The 23730-nt window shown below is 45.6% G+C and overlaps 1 protein-coding gene across 1 annotated transcript in view; it reads right to left on the bottom strand.

The window, feature by feature from the left end:
• MND1 (meiotic nuclear divisions 1) overlaps window positions 1-23730 on the bottom strand; it is a 440846-nt gene that overhangs the window by 296175 nt on the left and 120941 nt on the right. Inside the window, exon 2 of the mRNA XM_085641689.1 lies at window positions 8783-8848. Coding sequence (XP_085497815.1) covers window positions 8783-8848 — 66 coding nt within the window. The remainder of the gene's footprint in view (window positions 1-8782; window positions 8849-23730) is intronic.

Below are 23730 nucleotides of genomic sequence, written 5' to 3'. Positions count from 1 at the left end.
CCGGCTCTTGTAGCCAGCACTAGAACCCATTCTGCCCTGGCAGTTCCCCCCTCCCCCGAGCCACCGACGCCGTTTTCCCAACCGTCCTTGTGTCTGCTATCGCCGAATGTGACACCACCACTAAAGCTTCTGGATCCCCCTGTGTCCAACCCGATACAACAACACAGTTTGAGGAGATAGGCCCAAAGGTTCTTGGAGGAAGAGGAGTACCAATACCAAATAATGGCCCTATCTTATGGCCAAACAATTCACGAGCTGTTTGGCTTGGACTCGAAACCCCTCAATCTATAAGGGACTGGAGAGGGAGCAGACCAGGGCTCCCCAGATCAAATGGCTGAATTTGCAGGCCTCACCTTGGCTAGTGGCCTGGACATTTCACCTGACGTGGAGATGGTGTTCCCTTCGGGCCTCCAAGTCCTGAAGTCGCATCTTCCTTACAGTGGTGAGCAAGGCAGAAGAGGTACTGAAATTACTACTCCCCTCCGTTGACATCAAAACTAATGTGCTTACTGAGGTTCTTTTGGCTTCAGTCCCTTCAATGATACAATTTTGGAGCAGGTACTGACAGCATGGGAGAACCTGCTTCTGGACTCACAATGAATAAACTGGAAACAAGGCGATATCAACCTGCCCCTGGGAATTCCCACCTCCCCTTTCCAGTCCACTCATCTGTCTCCAGAGAGATTGGTCATACAAGCTTCTTGTTCTTCAACACAGAGGTCAGGGACTTTTCTGACAATCCTGTCGGACAGAGAATCTAAATGCCTAGAAGCTTGGGGCAAGAATGATTTCTCTCCTGGAAGTATGGCATTAAAATCTTTGAACACCACTTGCCTCTTGGCGAGATACGCTCATGCCTTATGGAACATGGCCCAACTGTTTGTCCCTCATGTCCTAAAAGACCTCACGGCTCATTTTTCTGGAGTCATTAAGGAAGGTCATTAAATCAGGCCTGGACCCTTAATTGGCTCACCCCTAGGAGTCCTATGCCATGGTAGGCCATCATCCTTGACTTGGCACGTTGGGCTTTTCCATAGATACGCAAGCCATTCTCATGGACCTTCCCTCTGACGCCCCCCCCGTTTTCAGATAAAAGCTAATTCAGCCCTGGAGAGGTTTAGGTCAGCAAAGCTACAGCTAGGTCCCTGCGCCTTTAATAAACTCAGTGGAACTACAGGCCTATTTCACCAGCTTATGGGGCTTCTTGAGAGACTTTTGCTTTCATCAGCGGCAGTTAGGTCAGCCACAGTCACAAAAGTCCCAAAATCCTGTGGTCAGACATTATAGGGGCTGAACCCAGTCCATCCTGAACTTCTAAGCCAGGTCCTCTTGGAACTGGAACACAAGGAACCCAAGACCGGTTTTCGCTCTAGTTCAGGCTCTTGAGTTGGGTGCATCTTGGTTCCAATAGCTCAGTGAGCACGGAACCCACGTCTGGACGTACCTGTCGTACTTTGGGTATCGCACTGGAGTAAACAAAAAAGTGATAGGTGGGATACTTGAAGTAATCTAAGCACCTGGTAAGTCTAGCCCTGGTTTTCTGCCCACCATAATGCCTCAGACTAGACCCAGCCATTTGCAAACCGGCCTCGATCCTGCTCCAGTAGGAACAGTCCAGTCTAAACTGTCAAGCCAGGTTTTCCATGAACCGGAACACAAGCATCCAAGACCAGTTTCACCATAGTTGGCCTACTGCAATTATATTAACTCTTTAATAATAAACAGATTAGGACCATAACGTTGATCATTGTTTTGCCACTACAGCTAACTCAGTCCTGCTGTACGGAGCATAAACTTTCTCAAAAGCTATAAGTGCAATAAAAGCATTATTTTTCAGTGGGAGCACACAACGTCCGTTGAATCAAATACAAGGCAACCAACATATGGGAGGAGGCAAAGCCCCTATCTCAGTTCTTCTTAAAGCCCTTTTTCAGTTGATCACATATACGCTCATGTGACAGCGGCGCTGTCAAGTCAGATCTAAAAAGCACCAGAATTTACAGTATTCCACACGATCCACCCAGAAAGGGCAGAATAGAGCCTTCTGAAAGACATAGCTTGCCAAAACAACTAATTATTAAGCAATCTTTGGGGCTTTCATCACTGGAAGTCAATTTGATAATGGTCAAAGCAGTAATTACATTGCAATTTAAGTCCGCGAGGGAACTTGTTTTAGGATAAGCAAATGCTTCTCCAATTTTGAACTTTGTTTCTAAAGCACGCATACATTAATCCCTCCCTCCCCCCTTTCATTTCAAGGTAGGAGGGCACTCAACGTTTTCCACTGGAAAATATATCGGTGCTAAAATTGTACAAATGAACTGGGCTGGTGAATCACAGAAAGAGGCACATGACAATTCGGGATCTGTTCCACGGACATTCGAGGTATATGAAGCCAAAAAGTTAAGAGCAAGCAACGACCCATTTTATGAATATTTTTCAGTGTACTTCTTTACATGGTACTAAGCATACAATAAGACCCTAACAGACGTGTCCGATATTTCAAGCATAGAAACGACTTTAACTGATTTGTTTTCTATATTTAAAGAGGCTAGAGAGTGGCGGATAAGATCTAGAGAGATGGGTGAGAATAAAGTTTGGCACCTCCATAGAAGAGGCAAGGATGTTTATTGGTCAAATGTGGTCATTCCGGAAGAAGTACCAACATCAGTAAATTTCCATTTTGCAGTGAATGCCCCTGTACCAGCTGGTGATTTTCGCTGTAATTTAATTGCATAATAAAAATGGCAGACCGTATTACTTCCAGAACTAAAAATGCAGGCTACTCCGTTTATTTCTTTTCAGCTTACAAATGTCATAGGCAGGAAAACAACTGTGGGTCAGAAACTGGAGTGATTTGGGGGCAGCAACATGTACCATGCAGCAAAAACAGACCCTTCTTCTGTCAATACCTGAGCACTGGTCACCACATCAAATCTGTGCTTCTAGACACAATAGCTAGTTCTAGCCCTTTGTAAGACCAGCTCACAATGTTAATGGTACTGAAGGTAGAAATTAACACAATTTTCTCAAGCAATATCACTACACGTAAGGTAGATTATTAACAGCGATTTTATTATAAATCGAGATCATACACATGACTGTAATTTTACCATCAGTAGATAATCAGAAGGCTGGAATTGTCAGCTTGACAGTACTTTACCGTACTATACTGGACAAAGTTTCAACACCAGCGGTGTGTATAATGGGAAGTATAAAGCACAGACCCACTTTTAGGTCACTTATCAGGGGCGTAACAAACACCCCTGCAACCCCCGTGGTGCGTGGGGGGGCAGTCTTCAGTATGTGAAGGGGGCCCCCTCAGGCTTGCTCTGAAGCAGCTGCAGTGTGCATCCTGCTCTGAGATCCTCGCGCTGACCCAGGACTGAAGAGAAACAAAGTAACAAGTTACATTGTTTCTCTTCAGTCAGAGCTAGGCCCGGAAAAAGGATGGGGGTGGGGAACCTCAGAGAGAATTCTCTTCAGGGCTCTGCTCCTCTAAGAAGGGAGGAGGCAGCACAGAGATGACAGGGGCGGGAGGAGGATTGCAGCTCCAGGAACAGGATCTGCTGGGACGCATTGAAAGGTGAACAAACATTTGCAATATATGGTTTTGCAATATATGCATTTGCCTATATGCAAGTCATATATGGTTTGGATTGGAATTGTTAGTTGTGGAATTGTGTTGGTTGGATTGGATCTGTGTAGTGAAATAATGTAGCATGGTGTGCGGTGTAATTATATGCATAGTAATTGTGTGGTATTGAGTGTACTGGAATTATGTGGAGTGGGATTGTGTGTCATGGAGTGGGATTGTGTTTCTTGGAGTGAGATTATCTGGAATGGTATTTTGTGTTGTGGCGTGGTATGTAGTGGAGTTTACTTATGTGGTGTGCTGTTAAATATTGTAGCATGATGTGGAATTTTGTGGTGTAGATTGGATGTATATGGTGTCTTGTGTAATTGTGTTGTTGGTTTGAATTATGTGGTGTGGAATGGAAATGTGTTGAGTTGAATTTCTGTGACGTGGAAGTGTGCGCTGTTGAGTGAAAATTGTGTTGAGCATGTGAAGTGTAGTTATATCGAATGTTGCTACGTGTCATAGACTGGATTTATGTGGAGTGTATTTATCCAATATGGAGTAGAGCATAATTATGTGGAGGTACATTATGTGGTGCTGAGTGGTTTTATGTGGAGTGTAATTATGTTGTTTGATGAATTGTGTGGGGATGAATTGTGGAATTGTGTGACGTGTGGAATTATGTGGCATGGTGTGGTGTAGAATTGTGTGGAGTGGAATTATGTAGCATGTTGCAGAGTTGTATTTTGTGGAGGGTAATTATGTGTTTAGGAGTTGAGTGTAAATATGCTGTGTGAAGTATAATTATATAGGTTGAAGTGAAATTATGTGTAGTTGAATTGTGTTGTGTGGAGTGTAATTATGTGGTTTGGAGTGGTATTAAGTTGCGTGGGATGTTATTATGTGATGTTGAATTATGTGGTATGGATTGAAGTGGAAATATGCGTTTAATTTTTAGGATTGTAATTATGTGGTATGGAATGTTGTAGGGTTCAATTATTTATAGTAGAATTGATACTGTGTATGGTAGAATTAGCAATCTGAAACCTTGGCAGCTATGCTATGTGCGACATTTTCATAATCTTAGTGTAATTATGAGTGACATTTCAACGACTAGGAGTGACACTTTCTCGTGAGCAAAATCAAGCAATGAAGAGGGAAACATAACTATCAGAAATTACACCCACTTGAGCAACTAGAAACTCTAAGAAAGTCACTGAACTAACGTACGCTAACAGCAGGCTACTGAAAACTGAGCAGAGTCAGACTGCGTGAATGTCACCCATTATTACACTTAAATTATGAAAACGTCACACTTACCAATCTGAAACCTTGGCATCTATGAGTGAATCAGTGTGAAAATGTGCTCTTATTGAGGTGTATTCCTCTGCACCCTCATGGTAACCAGCCTGCCAGGTGTCTGCAAATTTGCGAGCGCCAAGCAGTTTTCCATCAGCTACATGTTAATGACACTCTACAAAATTAATACATAGGATGGTCTTTGCAGAAATCAGAGGTTTGCCTGAACCAGGTTACACTTACACCAGTACTTTAAAAGTGGCAGTTCATTCGAGGTCCAATCAGACTTCCCGTAATGTCTGGTTACTCTGCATAGAAATGCTTCAAAGTTTTTTTTAAATGATATGTCTTTGGTCAGATTAAACCTTCCAAAAAGAGCTGTTTCATCTTTGTGATCAGTCCATTTCTGGGATGCTAAAATCACAGTAAAACCCATTGACCTACCCTCTAGTGCCTCCTCAGTGATCTTCCGTCTGAGGTAGGGTGCAACTGGGATGTAACATGTTTTAGGACTATCTGTTCTAGACTGCCCTGGGCTGAAGGTGCTTCGTCCATTTACCCAGGAGTGTGAGAGGAGGGGAGATCTGAGCCCGAAGCAGTACGTGCAGTGGTGTCTCTGATGCTCCCAGACTAGAGTTAGGCTACAGCTCCCTGAGCTACGGTAGGCACTAGACCCTCAGCGCAATCAGCTCACCTGTGGAGCAAGGTCTGTAGGTGCATTATTACAACACCTGCTGGACGGAGGAGGACCTGAGGCCTCTTCTGTGTGTGTGTAAATTGGACCTCACAGGCCTGCGACCAGCAGGCAGAGGCCCGAACTTGAGAGGCTGGATGAGGCAATATAGTAGACTGTTAGAGCATACCTCTCGATGGACTCTCGTCAAAAGAGGAGCATTGAGGACCGCGGGAGGGCCAACAGGCGTTGGATGGCTGTGAGTTGACTGACCACAGTAACAGGTGGAACTACGAGAGATTACTGGAGGCGCTAACCCTCTGAGGAGCAATAATTCATGGCAGTAAGGGGATGGGAGGTTATGTCTAAGCACTCCGAGAGTGTATTGTGCAGTATCAATACAATGTCACCTGGGTACAGTAACGCTTTCGGAAACCATTGTCACTCATTTAGCAATTACTCAATGTAACACCCCTAATCAGTGCAGCTATATATCTATCTTGCATCTAAAGAAATCAACGCTCTGACACAGGTAAGAGTTACCAATACACCTAGGTCACAGGAGTTACGGGACCTTCACAATTAACATTTTTGTTTTTCATTCCGGTATGTCTGCTGCTGAAAGTAGCTATTACCGCCATGTGAATGTTTTGAAGAAAACAAGTAGGAATCAGCCTGAAAACAGACTCCCGCGTGTTATTCCTTTAATACTTACTCATCGTTATTTCCGTTCCCCAAACAACAAAACAGCAATGAAATTGGGCACTTCAGCGATTTGGTGTCATCGTGTTGGAATCTTAGATCCCGGCTCCTCCATGCAGAGCAGACGTTTTTTCACATCGCTCCCTGCAGGGAGACGGAGGTTATCCCGGATCACATCACCCACTCCAGAGCTCTGGTGCCCTTCTCAAGCCCCTAGCTCCCATCAGGAACCAGTTCTTGCAGATGTCTCACTCAAAGCGGCTGACATCGTAGGGCTGCCGGTGCATGGCGTGCGCGCGCCTGCAACAAATCCTAGCAAGACCTAACTTTATGGACACACTACGGAAATACGGCAAAATGTTGTGGGCATAGAAAAGGGACATTCATTACAGGACTACCACACAGGCAACTGTACTGCATAACGAAATTTACCGCATCGCATTTAGGAGACAGGGGAAGCACCAGAAAACAGACGGCGGCCACATGGAAATAACACTACACCAGCATTGATTAGCAGCACTGGTACCAGAGGAGGCGCAATGCCCGTTATGCATGATTTTGCATTTCAGTGCGGTGATGCGGATCACCACACTGAAATGTGTTCGTCTAACGCCAGATGTGTGGTACTTGGCAGGGCGGAATTAGGTGGCATAGTTTTGGACAAGCTGTGCACGCTAAGGCTTTTATGTCATGGGGTATAAAGTGGACGTTTGTCTATTTTTCCTTGTAAAAATAATATGGGCTGTTTCTTTACCTTCCGGTACATTTCTGAACAATTTGTTAAGCTAAATTGTATTGTTGCATTGTGTGCGCATGCAGGAAAGGACGAGTGTCTGGCAGACATGCAAAAAAATCATCGTACGTCTCAGTAATAACTTCCCCACTTCTAAGCAGTAATTCCAATCCTAGAATGAGTTGCCTGTTTGCTTTACAACGACAGTTACAATAACAAGTAAGTGCTTTGCGAGCCTGTATAAGTAGCAAAGGTTTTAAAGGGACTTGTTTTCGTGCAAGGTATTGCTTTTCCCAGTTCCCGGAAGGGATAAAAAACATCTCCAGATAATAATAGGGTTGACAGGATGGTGCGATAGCAGAATATTGATACATGTGGATCTGGTGAGGACTGCGGGCAGCAAGTGCTTGATACGCTATTTGCATAAGAAAATACTATAGATTTTTTTTTATTATCCTCCGTTAGTTATTAGTTAGGAAGGGGGAAGAGGAGCGTTCACCGACAGCATTCGGTCAGTCTTAGGGAGACAAAGAATGCTGTGGTCTGTGGTAGATGCCGCCTAGAAGTCATAGGTATATGTATCAGGAGCTGCCATTGAAAAGAAGGGGAAATGCGCTTTAGATTTTGCCGGTATTGATGGCTACTGTGCGGTTGCAGACTTCTCTGGGCTGACAGTGGATGGGGAATGCTACGTTGTCACTAAGTTTAATTACATGAATCTGGCATTCTCTCTGGTGTTTGTCCTTGGGGTACTTGCTGACTGGTGCTACACATGGGATCAGGTTTGCCTTTGACAGGAGGTATGCTTTAGTGGGGTACATAGTGTAAATTAATATTGGTGTGAGGAAACAAAAATTTGGACCCTTTGTAAATTTAATATTATTGTGTGCATCATGCAGAGGATGAAAAGTAGCAGGAACGGCTTTGATGCCGTAGAGGCTAGCAGGAAGAACTGTTTTGGGGTGGTCAGTTGAAGAGATTGTTTAACATGTTTTAAACTACTACAGTGGCATTGGGAGGGCAGCAGCTGAAATGTTCGGTCTTTACGGGTAGGCAGTGGTTAGAGGAGGACCGGCCATCAGTCTTTCTGTCGGTGGTGGACAGGGGAGCAGTGGGCGGTGGTCACGGGTTCACAGTGACATTCGAGGGGTGGTTTTAAAGGCAGGCGGAAAAGCATAACTGCGGGTTTTGTACGGGGGAGAGTAGAGTGTAATGGATGCGTTAGCAGCAGGCACGACGGCAGTGGTCTGTGTTTGCAGGTGGTCAACTGAGCGGGCTTCGCTTGAAGGTGGGTCATCAAGTAGGAGGATGTGTTTGGTGGTCCGGCTGGAGGCAGTGTTATGTTAACTTTGCTGGAGGGCGCAACAGCAGTATTTACTGATGTATGTAAATTACCAGATGAAAGGGCGGAGTTGACCAATGGAGGAACCAGAATCCTTTTTCTATGGCTGGGGTGAGCCCCTGCAGTATGGCAGGTCGCTGGACTGAGAGCTATTGACTGACGCGGAGAATGGGGGGGCCCCCCTCCATGTACTTCGCAGGCGGGCCCCCTCAAGTTTCGTTACGCCACTGTCACTTATCCCACACCTTAAAGAACCCTAGATTGTGAGAAGAGCAGAAACATTTGCTGACAATATATGTGGATTTCATTGTGGTTTTCTGAAACCTAAACTTTTGAGTGTGCCCACAAAAAGGATGCTAAATAAATTAACAAAAACTCTGTATTTGGAGACAAATTCAAGACAAGATACAAACAGATCTAGTTTAGAAGAGAAGGCGCATGCACAAAACTTACAGTCTCAAAAAAAATCTCCATCATACGTGTTCGTTTTTCCTCAACGCTGAGCCCTCGTTTCTTAGACTGCAACATAAAAAATAACATTATTTCAACTCCATTTTCTTTTAACAATGTTATAACTGTATTGGAATCACCTATTCAAAGAGAAATTGAAACAAAACTGTGACAGAATTCACTTTAGAATCAATATTCCAGAACGTCTGACATTAGGGATTCCATTCACGCACACTGACTTGATTCCATCACCATAGCGGGAGCACAGGAACAAAATTACATCGTGAACACATTCAGACGAGCGAGTTGCACACCAATTTAAAGGACAAGTTACTTACCTTCGGTAACGATATATCTGTAAGAAACATTAGTTAGTTATAGATTCCTTACCTTAGAATTACCACCAGGCGTCAGACTGGATCCGGAAAGTTTCGTCAGCAGTACCTCTGCACATCGGAAGGCGCCATCAGTGGGCTCCGCGTCCGCCGCGGGGATGATGTTGCGGCAACGACTTAGACCCGTGACCTCGCGCGCGGACGGCAGTTCTGTATACGACTTTCCGCGCCAGAAACGCAGAGCCATGCAAGACACTGACCACTGGTGCACAAAACTAGGGCCCTGAAAGGAGGCTCTTAACCCTAGAAATCAGTTTGCAGAACAGGGAGGATGGGTGGGGCGGTAAGGAATCTATAACTAACTAATGTTTCTTACAGATATAACATTACCGAAGTAAGTAACGTGTTCATCTGAAAGAAACACGTTAGTTATAGATTCCTTACCTTAGAATAGATACCCCAGCAATACCAATCCTGGTGGTGGGTCTGTGAACCAAGATCACACCAGAAAGTCCTGGAGAACAGAACGGCCAAAGAAGCCATCTCTCCAGACTTGGCTGTCCAGGCAATAGTGTTTGGTGAACGTGTGCAACAATGCCCATGCAGCCGCCTGACAGATGTCATTCAGAGGAACTCCTCTTCCCAAGGCAGTAGTGGCCACCGTCACCCTGGTGGAATGGGCACATAGCCCGACAGGAGGCTCCTTTTTAGCCACAGAGTAACATGCCTTAATACACAATACGACCCATCGAGAAATGGTGTGTTTGTGTACGGCCTGACCTTTCTTTGCGCCCACGTAACCAACAAATAGTTGATCATCCACCCGGAACGGTTTTGTGCAGTCTAGATAGAAGGAGAGCGCACGTTTTGGGTCCAGACAGTGGAGCCTCTCTTCCTCCTTCGAAGGATGCGGAGGTGGAAAGAAGGTAGGCAAAGTAATTGTCTGCCCGATGTGGAATTCAGTGACCACCTTAGGAAAGAAGGATGGACGGGTCCGGAGAACCAGCTTGTCAGGATGAACAGACAGGAAAGGAGGTTTGGAACAAAGGGCCTGGAGCTCACTCACCCTTCTAGCAGAAGTTATGGCTACCAGGAAAGCTGTCTTAATAGTCAACAGACGTAAGGGACAGTTATGAAGCGGCTCAAAAGGAGCGCACATTAAATAGGTTAGAACAAGATTCAAGTCCCACTGAGGCATAACGAAGGGGATTGGAGGAAAGAGATGTGTTAAGCCTTTTAAGAAATGGTTAACTACCGGGGACTTGAAAAGAGAAGGCTGATCTGGCAGCCGAAGGAAGGCAGAGATGGCTGAAAGATAGCCCTTGATAGTGCCCAGAGCAGAGTGCTGCTGGGCTAAAGAGAGAAGAAACAAGAGAACCTCAGAAAGAGGGGCAGAAAGGAGATCCACAGCCTTTGCTGAGCACCATGCCACAAATTTGTTCCATCGGCAGGCGTATACCGTCTTAGTGGAGGGACGCCTGGCTGCCAAGATTACGTCACAGACTTCAGGAGGCAGGTCGAAAGACGTCAACTGCCACCGCTCAATCTCCACGCAAGGTGGAGACTGGACATGTTCGGGTGGAGGACCTGCTGCTGCGACAGAAGATTCTCCCGAAGAGGCAGTCTGATCGGAGGATCGATGGCCATGTTGAGCAGCTCGGGATACCAGACTCTTCGTGCCCAATCTGGAGCCACAAGAATGACTTGGGCCTAGTCACGCCTGATCTTCTTCAGCACTCTGGGTAGAAATGGTATAGGTGGAAAGGCGTACAACAGACCGCAACTCCACTTGCGGTGAAAAGCGTCGTCGAGCGAGTGCCGCCTTGAAAATTCCAATGTGCAGAATTGCTGACATTGCGCGTTCTCTTCGGCGGCGAATAGATCTAACCAAGGCTCTACCCACTGTCGAAAGACACCTTGCACCGCCTCCGAGTGAAGACTCATTTTTCTTGATACATCATGCACCTGCGGCTGAGTTTGTCTGCCCTGGCGTTCAGGGAACCTGCCAGGTGTTGAACCACCACTGATATGCCCTGATGTTTCAGAGGCGGAGGGCCTCCTGACATAGGGTCCACGACCCCACCCTGCCCTGTTTGTTGCAGTACCACATGGCGGTGGTGTTGTCTGTGAACTCCTGCAGCACTCTTCCCCGGACAGAGTGAAGGAATGCTTTCAGTGCAAGACGAACCACCCGGAGCTCCAGAAGGTTGATGTGAAGCCCAGAATTCGCCGGAGACCAGAGGCCTCTGATCTCTGCCTCCCCATGTGGCCGCCCCATCCCAGAAGGGATGCGTCCGTCACCACAGTGTGGTCTGGTTGGGGAAGGGAGAGCTATCTGCCACCCAATCCTGGTTTGTGAGCCACCACAGCAGTTGTTGTGCAGTGCCCTCCGAGATCTGGACGCAATCAAATTCCCCTGATGCTGCACCCACTGGAACTTCAGGTCCCACTGCAGAGCCCACATATGCCACCTGGCATGATCGACCAGCAGGATGCAGGAGTCCATGAGGCCCAGCAGCCTCAGGGTCATCCTGACCAAAACCCAGGATAGAGGCTGAAAAATCAGAATCATAGCCCGAATATCCCAGACTCGCTGTTCGGGAGGATAGACCCGAAACCGCGTTTTGTCCAGAACTGCTACGATGAAGAGGAGCTCCTGGGAGGGAATCAGGTGCGACTTCGGCATATTGATGGAGAACCCCAGCGAATGCAGGTCGTCGGCCATTGTCTGGAGGTGGGAGACGACTGCCTGGGGCGAGCCCACCTTCACAGCCAGTCGTCGAGATAGGGGAAGACTGAAACCCCTGATCTGCGCAGATGAGTTGCGACCACTGCCATCACTTTCGTGAACACCGAGGGGCACTGGTAAGGCCAAAGGGGAGCACGGTAAACTGAAAGTGCTCGTGGCATACCGTGAACCATAGGTAACGCCGGTGGGCCAGCAGGACGGGAATGTGAAAATAAGCGTCCTGCAAGTTCAATACTACCATCCAGTCTTCCGGGTCAAGGGCAGACAAGACCTGAGCAAGTGTCAACATCTTGAACTTCTCCTTCCGGAGAAAGCGACTGACGTCCCTGAGGTCCAAGATAGGACACAGGCTCTTGTCCTTCTTGGGGACCAGAAAGTAGTGGGAGTAACAACCACGACCTACTTCTGGGAAAGGAACGCGCTTGATGGCTCCCTTGGCCAAGAGTGCTGTAACTTCCTGCTGGAGAAGGGACAGATGATCTTCTGACATGTGGTGGTAGCGCGGTGGCATGGCTGTAGGGGTAGTCTCGAAGGGTAGGGAGTAGCCCATTCGGATAATTTGCAAAACCCACCTGTCCGACGTGATGGTACGTCAGTGGGGGAGGTGATGGCGAATCCTGCCACCTACTGGCGTTTGATGGGCCTGAAAGTTCGGACTAGGAGGGTTTGGAGGCGGCTGCAGAGAGGGGGTTGGTGGACTGGCCCACCTGCTGGCCCCCGGAACCACGACGGTTGTTCCCACGTCCCTGGCCGCACGAAGGTTGGGTAACTTGCTGCGGCCTGTGACTGAGCGGGACGTTGCGGGGCACCCCTTCCGTAGCCACGAAAGGTGCGAAAAGCAGACTGTGCAGGGCGGGTGGAGAGGCCCAAGACTTGGCCGTAGCCTGTGAGTCCTTGAAAGCGTAGTCTGCTTGGCGCCAAAAAGGCGACAAGCCATCAAAGAGCATGTCCATCAAGGTGTTCTGGATAGCGTATGACGCTCCATTCTCTGTAGCCACGGTAGGAGGAGACAACATGCCAAAGTCAGGGAGGTGTCCAGACCACTGGCATCCCCCAGTTCCTCTCTCCAGTCCTGCTCAGAACCCATCTGATCAGTTAAAGGGTCACCTGACCCCTCCCAGTTCTCCTCCTCATCCTCTGGGTGCCAATCTGGCTGAAAAGGGACCCCAGGAGTGAAGAGGGGCACAAAAACCCCTCTCGGCGCTGAATCCGGCATCGGGCGACGCTTGTCCGGATCTGGGTCGCCGCCAGCCGGGGGCCGTCCGGCGTCGAATGCGGTAGTGGTGCCGGAGGAAGCGGCGCCGGTGGAGGTGTAATAAGGTCAACCGGCGCCGATCTTGATCTAGGCCTGGATCCAAGGGGGGCCTGCGGCGCTGGAGCCGACGGCGGAGAAGGCCTATGGCCCCCAACCGGTTCCGCGGGGCCCGAAGGCGCACTGGCAGGTCTGGGCCGCCCAAAGATGGCATGCATCGCTTCTTAGAATGTACGAAGCTGGGCGGGAGTCGCTCCGGGTCCCAGAAAGGGAGGGAAGCGCGGAGTCGACTCTTTGGGCTCAGCACGTGGAGCCGCGGGAGCAGCACCACCCGCATCCCTTGTCGGATCGGCCGACCAATGAGGAGAAGTCGAAGAGCGATGATGCTTCTTCGACTTCTTCTTATGCTTCGACTTACCCGACCCAGAGTGCGAAGACTTCGATGACTTGGACTAGTGGTGGTGATGGCTCCACGACCGGTCCCTCGACCTCCCTCGCGACCGGGACCTTGAACGGCGCGGCACCGACTGCCGGCGCTCATGCAACTTTCGGGATCGCTCCAGCAAAGTCTTTGGCGCCATCGACCGGCAGTTGAAGCACGACTTGGGGTCATGGTCGCACTCCAGGCAGAAGAGGCACACTCGGTGCGGGTCCGTCACTGACATCAGTCGGTTACAGGAACCGCAGGCCTTGAAACCGGGCATCCCTAGTGCACCAGGAGTCGATAGACTAAAAAAAAAAAAAAAAAAAAGAAGTCGACAAAAGTCGATAAAAAGTCAAGTCAAAAAGTGACTGGAGGGAACGCTCTTCCCGGATCTGCGCTGGCTAGCGCAGGAAAAAAGAAAGAACTGACATCAGCCGCTACCTCATCCTGGTGACGACGACGTCAGACGCAGAGCCAACCGACGCCACCTTCCGACGCGCAGAGGTACTGCTGATGAAAAAAACTTTCCGGATCCAGTCTGACGCCTGGGGGTAATTCTAAGGTAAGGAATCTATAACTAACGTGTTTCGCTCAGATTAAGCATTTGCAAATGACGTAAGTTTGGCATTATGTATTATTTAGGTGTAGTTAAGCAGTAGTACTAAGGAGGTTAGCACAATATTTGATTCTGTGGCAGTTCTTTTTTGTTGCATTGCCTTCGGAGCAGTTCTGGAGTGGCGCTAGCATGGTCATCTGGGCACCAGCCGGGGTGGGGCGCTGGCATAGGGTTCATTTTGCAGAGAAGATGTTTACCCCCCCCCCCCCCCCCCACGCCCCCTCCCCGCCCTCTTAACCTAAAACTGAGGGAGGCTTGGAGGTCTCCCTTTCCACGTGGACCAAATGCTTTTGTTGTCGCTTTGCTCTTCTGCCCTTTGCATACACTTGAAACGTGGCCTCAAGGGGTGTTACTAACTGCCTGGCATTAGTAGGAAGACGGCTGAGGAGACGACGAGGAACTCAACATCATTCTTCACTTAATGATATCGAAATGTGTCATGTTTCAGGGCGGTTAAACGCACAAGCAGGAAACAAAGACAGGAACATCAAATAATTAACCTTTGAAAGAACAAAAAAACACCAGCCGCGTTTTATTTATTTAGTGAAAGCTGCTGAGTTTTTAAACATAAGCTCCAATTAACACCAGTTTGTTTAACCACAGTATTACCCTTTGTTACAGGTTTCTAATTTGAGTGAACCTTTAATAAGCATGATGACACACAGAAATGTGAAAAGAACATTTTATTGCATTTCACTTTTTATTAACCAATTGCAGGTTGATAGCTGGAATATATAAAAGTGATTTATTTAAAGTAATATTGAAATAAAAATGTTCTTTTCACATTTCTATGTGTGATTGTGTTTATTTGTTGTTTTTAAGGCAATTGTGCAGTGAGGAGACTACTGTAGAGTGAAGTTAAAACATAACATGATAACTTGCAATTTCCTATTTTTAATCTACTAATCACCTTTCATTTCATTCCTGATGTACATTTCATGAGTTCAAAATGATTACATTAATGGTGCATAGATTCTTAAGCAGATTACTTAATTTGCAAATGAGAATATGATAGTATGTTTTAAAATCAATGCACTACTTTTTAAACACAGGTTTGCTTATTGCCAAAAATATTCACCACTTTACATTTACAGACAGCAAGTAGATCTTCATGCATTGTATTGTCATTTATATACTGGTTTCCTTCCGCTTACGAGACACAAAGCGCTTCTGGGTGGGCTGATTTTATTATTTGTATAGCACTTCATACCACTGGCAGGTCAGAAGAGATCGGACTTGCACTGGTCTTCTGGGCGCCCTTCTGACTGCATGGTTGGAAGGGTGTACTGTGTGGTGTGGCCTATATGCAGGGCCTGTAGAGTTATGCATCAACGTGGAGTTTTATTATGTTTGTAGGTTTATAAAATTATACAAATAAAGGAACATTATGTGGCATAAAGTAGTACATTCTGAAGAAGCACCATTTCTCTACTTTGTCAATTTAACACATATTGATACAGTCTGGGAACAGGTCTTATTATAGAAATATAAAAGTGACCTAGTCAACTTTAACAAAGGCTCTATGAATGTTCGCCTTCATATTATGTGCATTTTTTGGGAACTTTTGAACCATTTGTTGAAATCTGCACATTATGAAGCAAATGGCATATTATGTGGAAAATCTGGTAACCTCATACATCTGAAAAAATACAGTGACTACAAAATTCCATTTGCCCTGCCTACATGCAGTATGAGGGGATGAGGTGCATTGTGCTGCTGAATTGGCGCATTGTGTAAGACAAGGTGCACTAAAACAACAAGCATTGGCATAGCCAATAGGTCTTGCTTTTGGGACCTTATAAGTGATTAGCCATGCAACACTGGATGTTGTTTAATGAAGGATATTGTGCTGGATAACTAAACACTTATAATGTCCCAAAGGCGAGACCTATTGGCTATACATTGGGGGGCCTTATAAGTGTTTAGGTAGAGCTATTGACTTTGCCAATGTTTCTAAGCTGTGCTGTAGAGAAGTGTGGGTGCTGTGCAGCATGTTGAGAAGTTGTAATTAAAAAGTGTAAGAAGCACTAAGTGATGCTGTGGTGGTTGAGGGATGCTGTGCTGGCCCTGAGTTATGCAGCGGTGGCGCTGAGTGATGCTGTGCTGGCTCTGATTGATGCAAGAGAACCTGGATAGGCTGAACAGGTTTAGATTTTTACGGTGAAATGTAGATCTCTGTAGCTAAAAGCCAATAGTTCCAGTGTCATGACATCTGTGTACCTGTTTTATTTCAGAAGTTAACTATTATGAGGCAGCATATGTAAGTGTAAAGTTAAAAATGTGCAGTCTGATCCAAGTAATTTGTAAACCCAGATATTAAAGTCATTAAGGATAGTAGTTGGTTCTATTGACTCAAGTTTGCAAAGGGCTGTTGATAATGCCACTGACCCATCATCCAATATAGCTCAAGCTGCTAACTTGCATACAAGATGTATGCTTGTGAAAGGTCCAGTGGACTGTGGCTGAGCTAGTCATACACCTGAGACACCTGTATCTGTTCTAATCTGCCCCAACCTGAGGGTGTTTCAGATACATCAGTATGGCAGGACATAATGCTATTATTTTCCAGAATGCCAGCACCTCTATGAACTCTTGTGTTCTCCAGCATCACATAAGGACACAACTGGTGCACGTTCACATGCAGAATGTTCTACTCTATAAAGAAGCTGTGCTGAAGGCACCTTTAGGATGCTTTGATGCTGTATTAAAAGTACTATCATAATCATGGTCTTTAAATAGAAACAGGTTACTAAAATGATGAGGGCACATTATTTTATTTCTGCATTTTATGGTGTTACTGTGTGGCTCAGCATAAACTGTACACATACTATAAAACACTGTGTATTACTGACAGAGCGCAGACAGTGAGCTGGCTCTTCCCTAATTGTATGCTTTGGTGCCAGTTAAAAGTTATTTAGGGGACTGGAGGCAACAGTCCTTTGTGGTAATAGGAGCTCCTTGTGCGTGTCTGAGATTTCTGCTATGGAAAGGGTGCCCGGCCTGCAGTCTGCTAGGAGCTGATAAGGACTTTGCTGCAGGCGGCTAATTAGGGGTGACAGAAACATCAGAGTCATGAAAGATGCCAGGCAGAGCTGCATAATCCATGACAAGAGAGTTAATGAGCCATGACGAGGAAATGAGGAAGAGATAGGAAAGGCAGATGGCGTCTGTGCTCCTGCACGCGCGCGTAACCGCAAGCTTTAGGCCACAAGCAAAAGCTTGTGTTCGGATTTCTAAAGCCCCACTCACTAAATGTCTCGCCAGACCATCGCATGCGCTGGCTCAGGCGAGACCTAAAAAAGGGTGGACAGTATTATTATCAATCAAATGCTGTTGATGTAAATCACTGGGTTCACTAGGTGTACCAAAGTCCGCCCAGGGGTATCACAGACTCAAACCACTGGATCACTGCTAAATCACCAACAGAGTAACTTAAATGAGACCTACCGGTTCTACACATTTCGTTGTTGTTAGGATATATAAAATGGCTTGAAGACATGTACCAGATGAGTACAGAGTTTCTATGCAAACGGGAGTGCTTTTTGTATTTGTTAATTATTCATGCTGTACTTGGAGCTGTGTAGCCTGTGTATAAGAATACAAAATAAATAAATAAAAAATAGAACATGAGGGACAGAGGACCCTCCCACTTGAAACATTGATAACCCACAAATGAAATACTATATTAAGTCTACAAAAGAATGGAAGAGGGCCATGCTAATAGTGGGATTATAAACTAAGAACGGTTAAACTGCAAAGGATGTACTGTAAGACGTTCTCAGGAGAGACAGAAAAGCACTGCATTGGAAGCACTATTTAACCTCAAAGAGAGAATTGAGTAAAACAGCCCCATAAGAGTAAGAGAGCACCAACCATCTCATTAGATGCATCATCAAACCACCAAAGGAGTACTGAGAGTTGTCCCTCTAGGAGTGACAGAAGGCCATCTTAATGAAGGCACTGTTAGACCACCAATAGAAGGAAGCACTGGCAACACTGACTGAGCAAACCAGCATCGGCAAAGCCAAGAGCTATTGACTTTGGCAATGTGTTTTAGCCATGTTGTACACCAGTGTGGAAGCTGTTCAGCATGGCTAAAAGTTTGTTGCATAAAGGAGAGTGTTGTTTAGTGGAGTGGAGTAGAGTGAAATAAATCATCGTAGACTGGAGTGTCGTTGAGTAGGGTGCAGTGGAGTGGTGTAGAGTCATAGAATGGAGTGGTAATAGGTGGAGTAGAGTCAAAGTGGGGTAGAGTGGAGTTGAGCGGAATAGAGTAGCGGGCGTATAATGGCACAGAATAGAGTTGCACTGAGTTAAGTAGAGTGTCAGAATTGAGGGGCGTAGAGGGGAGGGACAGCGGAGTGGAGGGACCGTAGAGTGGAGTGGAATGCCATGGAGTGGAGTGGTGTAGAGTCGAGTTGTGCAGAATGGAGTGGTGTACAGTGGAGTGGAGGACAGTGGAGTGGCAAAGCGTGGAGTGGAGTAAAGTAAAGTGGAAAGGAGGGTCGTAGAATAGTGGCATAGAGTGTTGTGGAGTGTCAGAGAGTGGCATAGAGTGGAATAGGGTGAAGTGGCATGGAGAGTCTTGTGGTGGAGTGTTGTGTAGTAGAGTGGCATAGAGTGGAATAGAATAGCGTAGAGCAGCATAGTGTGGAGTGGAGTATGACTGGTGAGTTAGTGCACTGCCATTACAGACAAAACATTTTCAATTGAAATTAACATTACTTTGACACATTCAGTTTTACTGATAAACCAGACAGCGCACAAAGGGAAACGGCCATTACAACATGGCTTTAACCACACGGTACCTTTACCACGCATGCATTACAACACATGCACTGTTACCACGCATCCCCAATACCACCCATAATTTTTACAATGCATATGCCTTTACCACAGATGCTTTTGCAACAAATTAGCGTTGTAAGGGTATGAATGGTAGAGGAATATATGTTGCACTGGTGGTAAGGGCATATGCTGGTAACTGTGGTAAAGGCACCTGCGTTGTCAAGGCTATCAGCATCGTCAGAGGAAACGGACAGACCCTTCGCTTCCTCTTGACGACCTGTGCCGTTCCTCGCCTCAGTAGAGCTGCCTCGTCGTCCTGCAGAGGTAAGGAGGATTGGGCCTGTGGCGGGGGGGGGGGGAATGGGGGGGGGGAAGGGAGAGGTGTAAATGGATTTTGGGCTTTAGACTGGGGGTGGGTTTTAAAAAACTAAATTCTTGGGGGTTGGGGGAGGCTTTAGGAATCAGGGCAAGGGTGGGGCATTTTTAAAAAGGACTGGGGGCTGGGGGTGATGGGTGGTCACGCTGGGTCTATATTTAGGGCTCAGGTCAGGTATATTTAAAAAGGGCTTGGGGGTACACTGGGGTATAGTTTTAGGGCTCAGGACAGGTGTTGGGTATTTTAACAAAGGCCGTGGTGGGGAGGTGTGGGGTGAGGGGAGCGGAGTGCTGGGCACTGGTTTGAGGGTAGGGTTCAGGCAAAACCTTTTCCATGCATATGCCTTTAACATACGTGGCTTTACAACGTAATTAGTTGTAAAGGCATGCGTGGCAAAGGCATATTCGTTATAAAAAAAAGCGTGGCAAAGGTTAAGCATGCAAAAAGAGCTATTGATGGACAGAATGCAGAACAATGTCATACATTCACCCCAGTACAGAGATCTGGGCCTAAATCCATCGTTTTTTTCTTCACCATGCCATTCCAGTTTGGACCAAGCCATATGCAAATCAGTGTTGACCCTGTGCCCAATAGGAACAGTCCAGCCCGAACTGCCAGTTAAGGTTAAGCATGGTAAAGGCATTCGCAATGTAAAGCATGCGTGGAAAAGGCATGCGTTCCAATGGAATGCGCTGTACTGTCATACATTTGCGCACAAACGATAATGTGTGGAAATGGCATCATCAAGTGTACCGATTTGTTTGATTCATATTAAAATAATCTACGCTATTACAAAAAATTTACTTTGTGCTTGCCTCATTTTAATATATTCTGAAATATTTGTACAGTACATTTACAGACATTTAAATGTTGTTTTGTTTTAGAAAAAAAATCTTTTCTTTTCCAGTACCTGGCAAGGTTGCCATATAAATCTTCTCACTTTGAAGTCTGAAAAAGAAAAGTAAACATCAAGCTTCCTCGGAAGACAGAGCCTGACATTTGACCTCTTTCTTTGAACCCATAGCAAATGTGATAAGATAATAACAAAATGTAAAAGGCCAGTGTACAGAAAGCAAGGTCTCATGTAAGAATACAACAAGCTCTGTTGAGTAAGCTTTGCTCCACAGGAGAGACATCCTAAAACAAATAAAGCCAGAAAATAGGAATCCAGAAAAGGCAAGTTACAAACCCCAAATCCATTGGTAAGCAGTGGTTGGGATGTATTGCTGGGAAGCTGTCAGAACGCTCCCAGGAAGTCTTTTCGCAACACAGACAGCTGCGCTGTCTGGTAAGCTTCGACCTCCAAAAGAGTATTGTTAGGTAAGAGTGAAATACTATCTGGGATCACCTAAGAGAGACGAAGTCCCATCCCTTGAAGGGTTCTTAAGCACCGAATTAATACTATATAGAGTAAAAGGAAGTGAAAAATAGCCGAGCGCAAGTCTGAAGAGCCTATATATAATACCATGTAAGTTTAGCTTTCAAAATCTAAAGATATGAACCGACACATGGATTTCTTCAAATACACAACAGATGGTTAGCTGCTCTCCTAAGTACAATAAACATAATAGTGTGGTATATATCTAAAAATAAAGGAGAGATTTGTCAGACAGACGTATACTCATAGTGAGAAAGTTTTCTGTCTGTTCTCTTAAGATGCTCTTGTGTGACAGGGAGGAACACCTATGCTGAATGTATCCACAACAGAATGAGAAGTTTGGGGCCTCCAAGACGCTTCAAAATGCAAGAGTTCAGTTTACCATGGGACAAAAGACTTTGACGTTGATGTGCTAGATAACCAACACACAATGAGCACTGGCAATGCCAACAGGTCTGAGGTGCGAATGAAAGTGTTGTCACTGATGCAAGATACATTAAAAAAAAATAGAAGTAGAATGAAGAAAACATGCTGCCATCTAAACACAGCTGGCTTATGCTTGCAATTATGCAGGACTGTACACAGCCTATAGTTGTTTTAAACTTCCAGCATGCCTGCACAATTAGAATGAAGGAGCTGGCCATTTCTGAATGGTAAAACAATAGACTATTGATTACACCATACCATAATGGTCTTCTGATTTAAAGGAATTGGCCATGTGGGTTGTGGTGCATTGCAGATGAAATGAGTGGCAACCAAGTAATCCGTTAGCACTGCCTAGAGAGTTGTAGTATTGTCTTAATAAAATATAAAGTAAAAAGGAGAAGCAAATAAATGAAAGGGGAACTATAGAAGGAGAAAACTGAAAACCAAAGGACTGATCAACCAGCCTCGACACTGAAGCACATTATGTTTTAGGTGTATGTGCACGTGAACACAAATTGTCATCATTTACAGGCCAAGAGAGCCAATGACTAAAGTGGACTGAATCATTACCCCAGGCACTTCACTGTCCTGGATGGAAGCAGAATATAAATGACACTCAGACAGACCAATGGCTCAACTGCTTTTATCCTATGTAAAACCTTAAAAACCTGTATCTACAGCCACACTGGTCAGATGGGTACGTATGATTATGAGCTAACTGGTGTGGATCTTTCCAGGTTTTGAGTCTGTTCTTCAAGAGGAGCGATGACTAGTAAGGTGTTTTGGGCAGGTGGTTCCCTACCTGAAATACTTAAAACAGCAGACTGGTAAAATGTAAATACTTTTGTAAACTTTTATTTGAGACTAGTGGAGCATGTTAGTTATGTAGCTTTGCATGGCTTTAAACATGCATGATGGTAGCTTCCGGTCTTGTAATGAAATGCCGATTCTCCAATTAACATGCAGAGAGAATCTTGATTTCATTAAAGACAATGGAGGCTAACATTATCCCACCCTCCCCACCCTTTAGGAGAGGTACTAAGATGGTGAGTACCTAAAAATTGTGTATTTCATGAGCATCTCTGTGAAAGTCTTTAAAGAAAATGTATCTCTCTAGAGCATCTAGTTTATAGCTTAGGAAGTTACAGTTTGGATTACATTTATTGTGGGGTTTTTTCTCATTCTTTTGGGTAATACTTCATAAGTCCATGAGGTGGCTCATTTTCTGTGTTGTTGCATCCTGAAGAGGAGGATGCCTATGTGCGCTGGATATTTGGATGCTTTTATGAACATTCTAAGTGCTTTGTGATATGCCCTTTAAAGGGCTGCATGTTGGGGCAGCAATAAAAGGTTATTGCAGAATGTAGACCTCCGTTGTCTTTAATGCAATTAAGATTCTCTCTGCATGTTAACTGGAGAACCTCCAATCTCATATTGCAAATATTCTATACCCATGTTTTGTCTAAGGGTGAACCCAACACCAAAACGCTTGCTTAGTATAGTAATCTGTGAGATTGCATGTAACAGAATAACTGTAACCCTTAATACAGACTAATACAATTCGCCATCAAATGGCTTTAGAGTTTAATATGTTTATCACAATAAATGCATCAGACCTACCTTTTGTAGCACTTCATAATTAACATATCAGACCTTCCGCCATGTTCATGGACTTACCACCAGAGCCAACTCAATCCTTTTTCACTTAGTGTTAGTTTTGCCAAAAGAACAAGTTACTTACCTACACAACGCTCTTCCAAGGAGTACGCTAACTAGCCACGTAATCTTCATCTCCAGAATATCCCCAGGTGCCATACTGGATCTAGAAGATTTAACAGCATATCTCCAGCTCACCGGTAGGTGGCGCCATGAGGCTCTGCATTGACTTCGTTCCATCCTGGAAGTTAAAATGGAGTTGCATATAAGCGCTACTCTTGTGTGTCAACGTCCGTTTCATTCTTGATCAGGTCCACACTCTCTGATGCAGAGTCCAAAAACAAACAGAAATTCCATGTACAGATCTCTAATTTGGGTGCAAAAAGCGATCATTCCACAGAACGAAGAGAAGGGAGGGAGGATGGACATCTATGGTTAGATAGAGTATCCACCAAAAGAGCGTTACCAAAGGGAAGTAGGTTGTTCTTCTGATGAATACTTTTAACAGCAGACTCTGCTCCTGTAGAAAAAGATACCAAAGCAATACCTCCAAAGGTGGTGCATCTGTAAAATGGCTCAGACCAAAAGTACTGCAGGACCGAACAGGTGAAATGCCCATCCTGTCGGACCTGGCTATCAAGGCAGTAGTGCGTTTTGAACATGTGTAGGGACGCCCATGTTGCAGGCTTACAGATGGAATGGGCCCTTGGACCTTCTGGAGACTTCCTTTTAGCCAAATTGTAGCAGATCTTAATGTGGAATGCCTTGACAGAGTCCATTTCTGCACTGCCTTGCCTTTCTTAGGCCCAGAGAACACTACAAAGAGCTTTGGTGCAATTGACATAAAAACGTAAAGCTCTTTTGAGAACCTGATAATAGAGACTCTCGTCTTTAAGAGTAAGGCAGAGTGAAAGACGTTGGAATAGTAATATACCAATAAGAAAAATAGTC

The sequence above is a fragment of the Triturus cristatus genome, chromosome 2_2 (genome assembly GCF_964204655.1).
Source record: "Triturus cristatus chromosome 2_2, aTriCri1.1, whole genome shotgun sequence".
NCBI classification, from domain to species: Eukaryota; Metazoa; Chordata; class Amphibia; order Caudata; family Salamandridae; genus Triturus; species Triturus cristatus.
The sequence above is the reverse complement of the archived record's forward strand: the minus strand, read 5'-3'. Positions and strand labels throughout refer to the sequence as shown.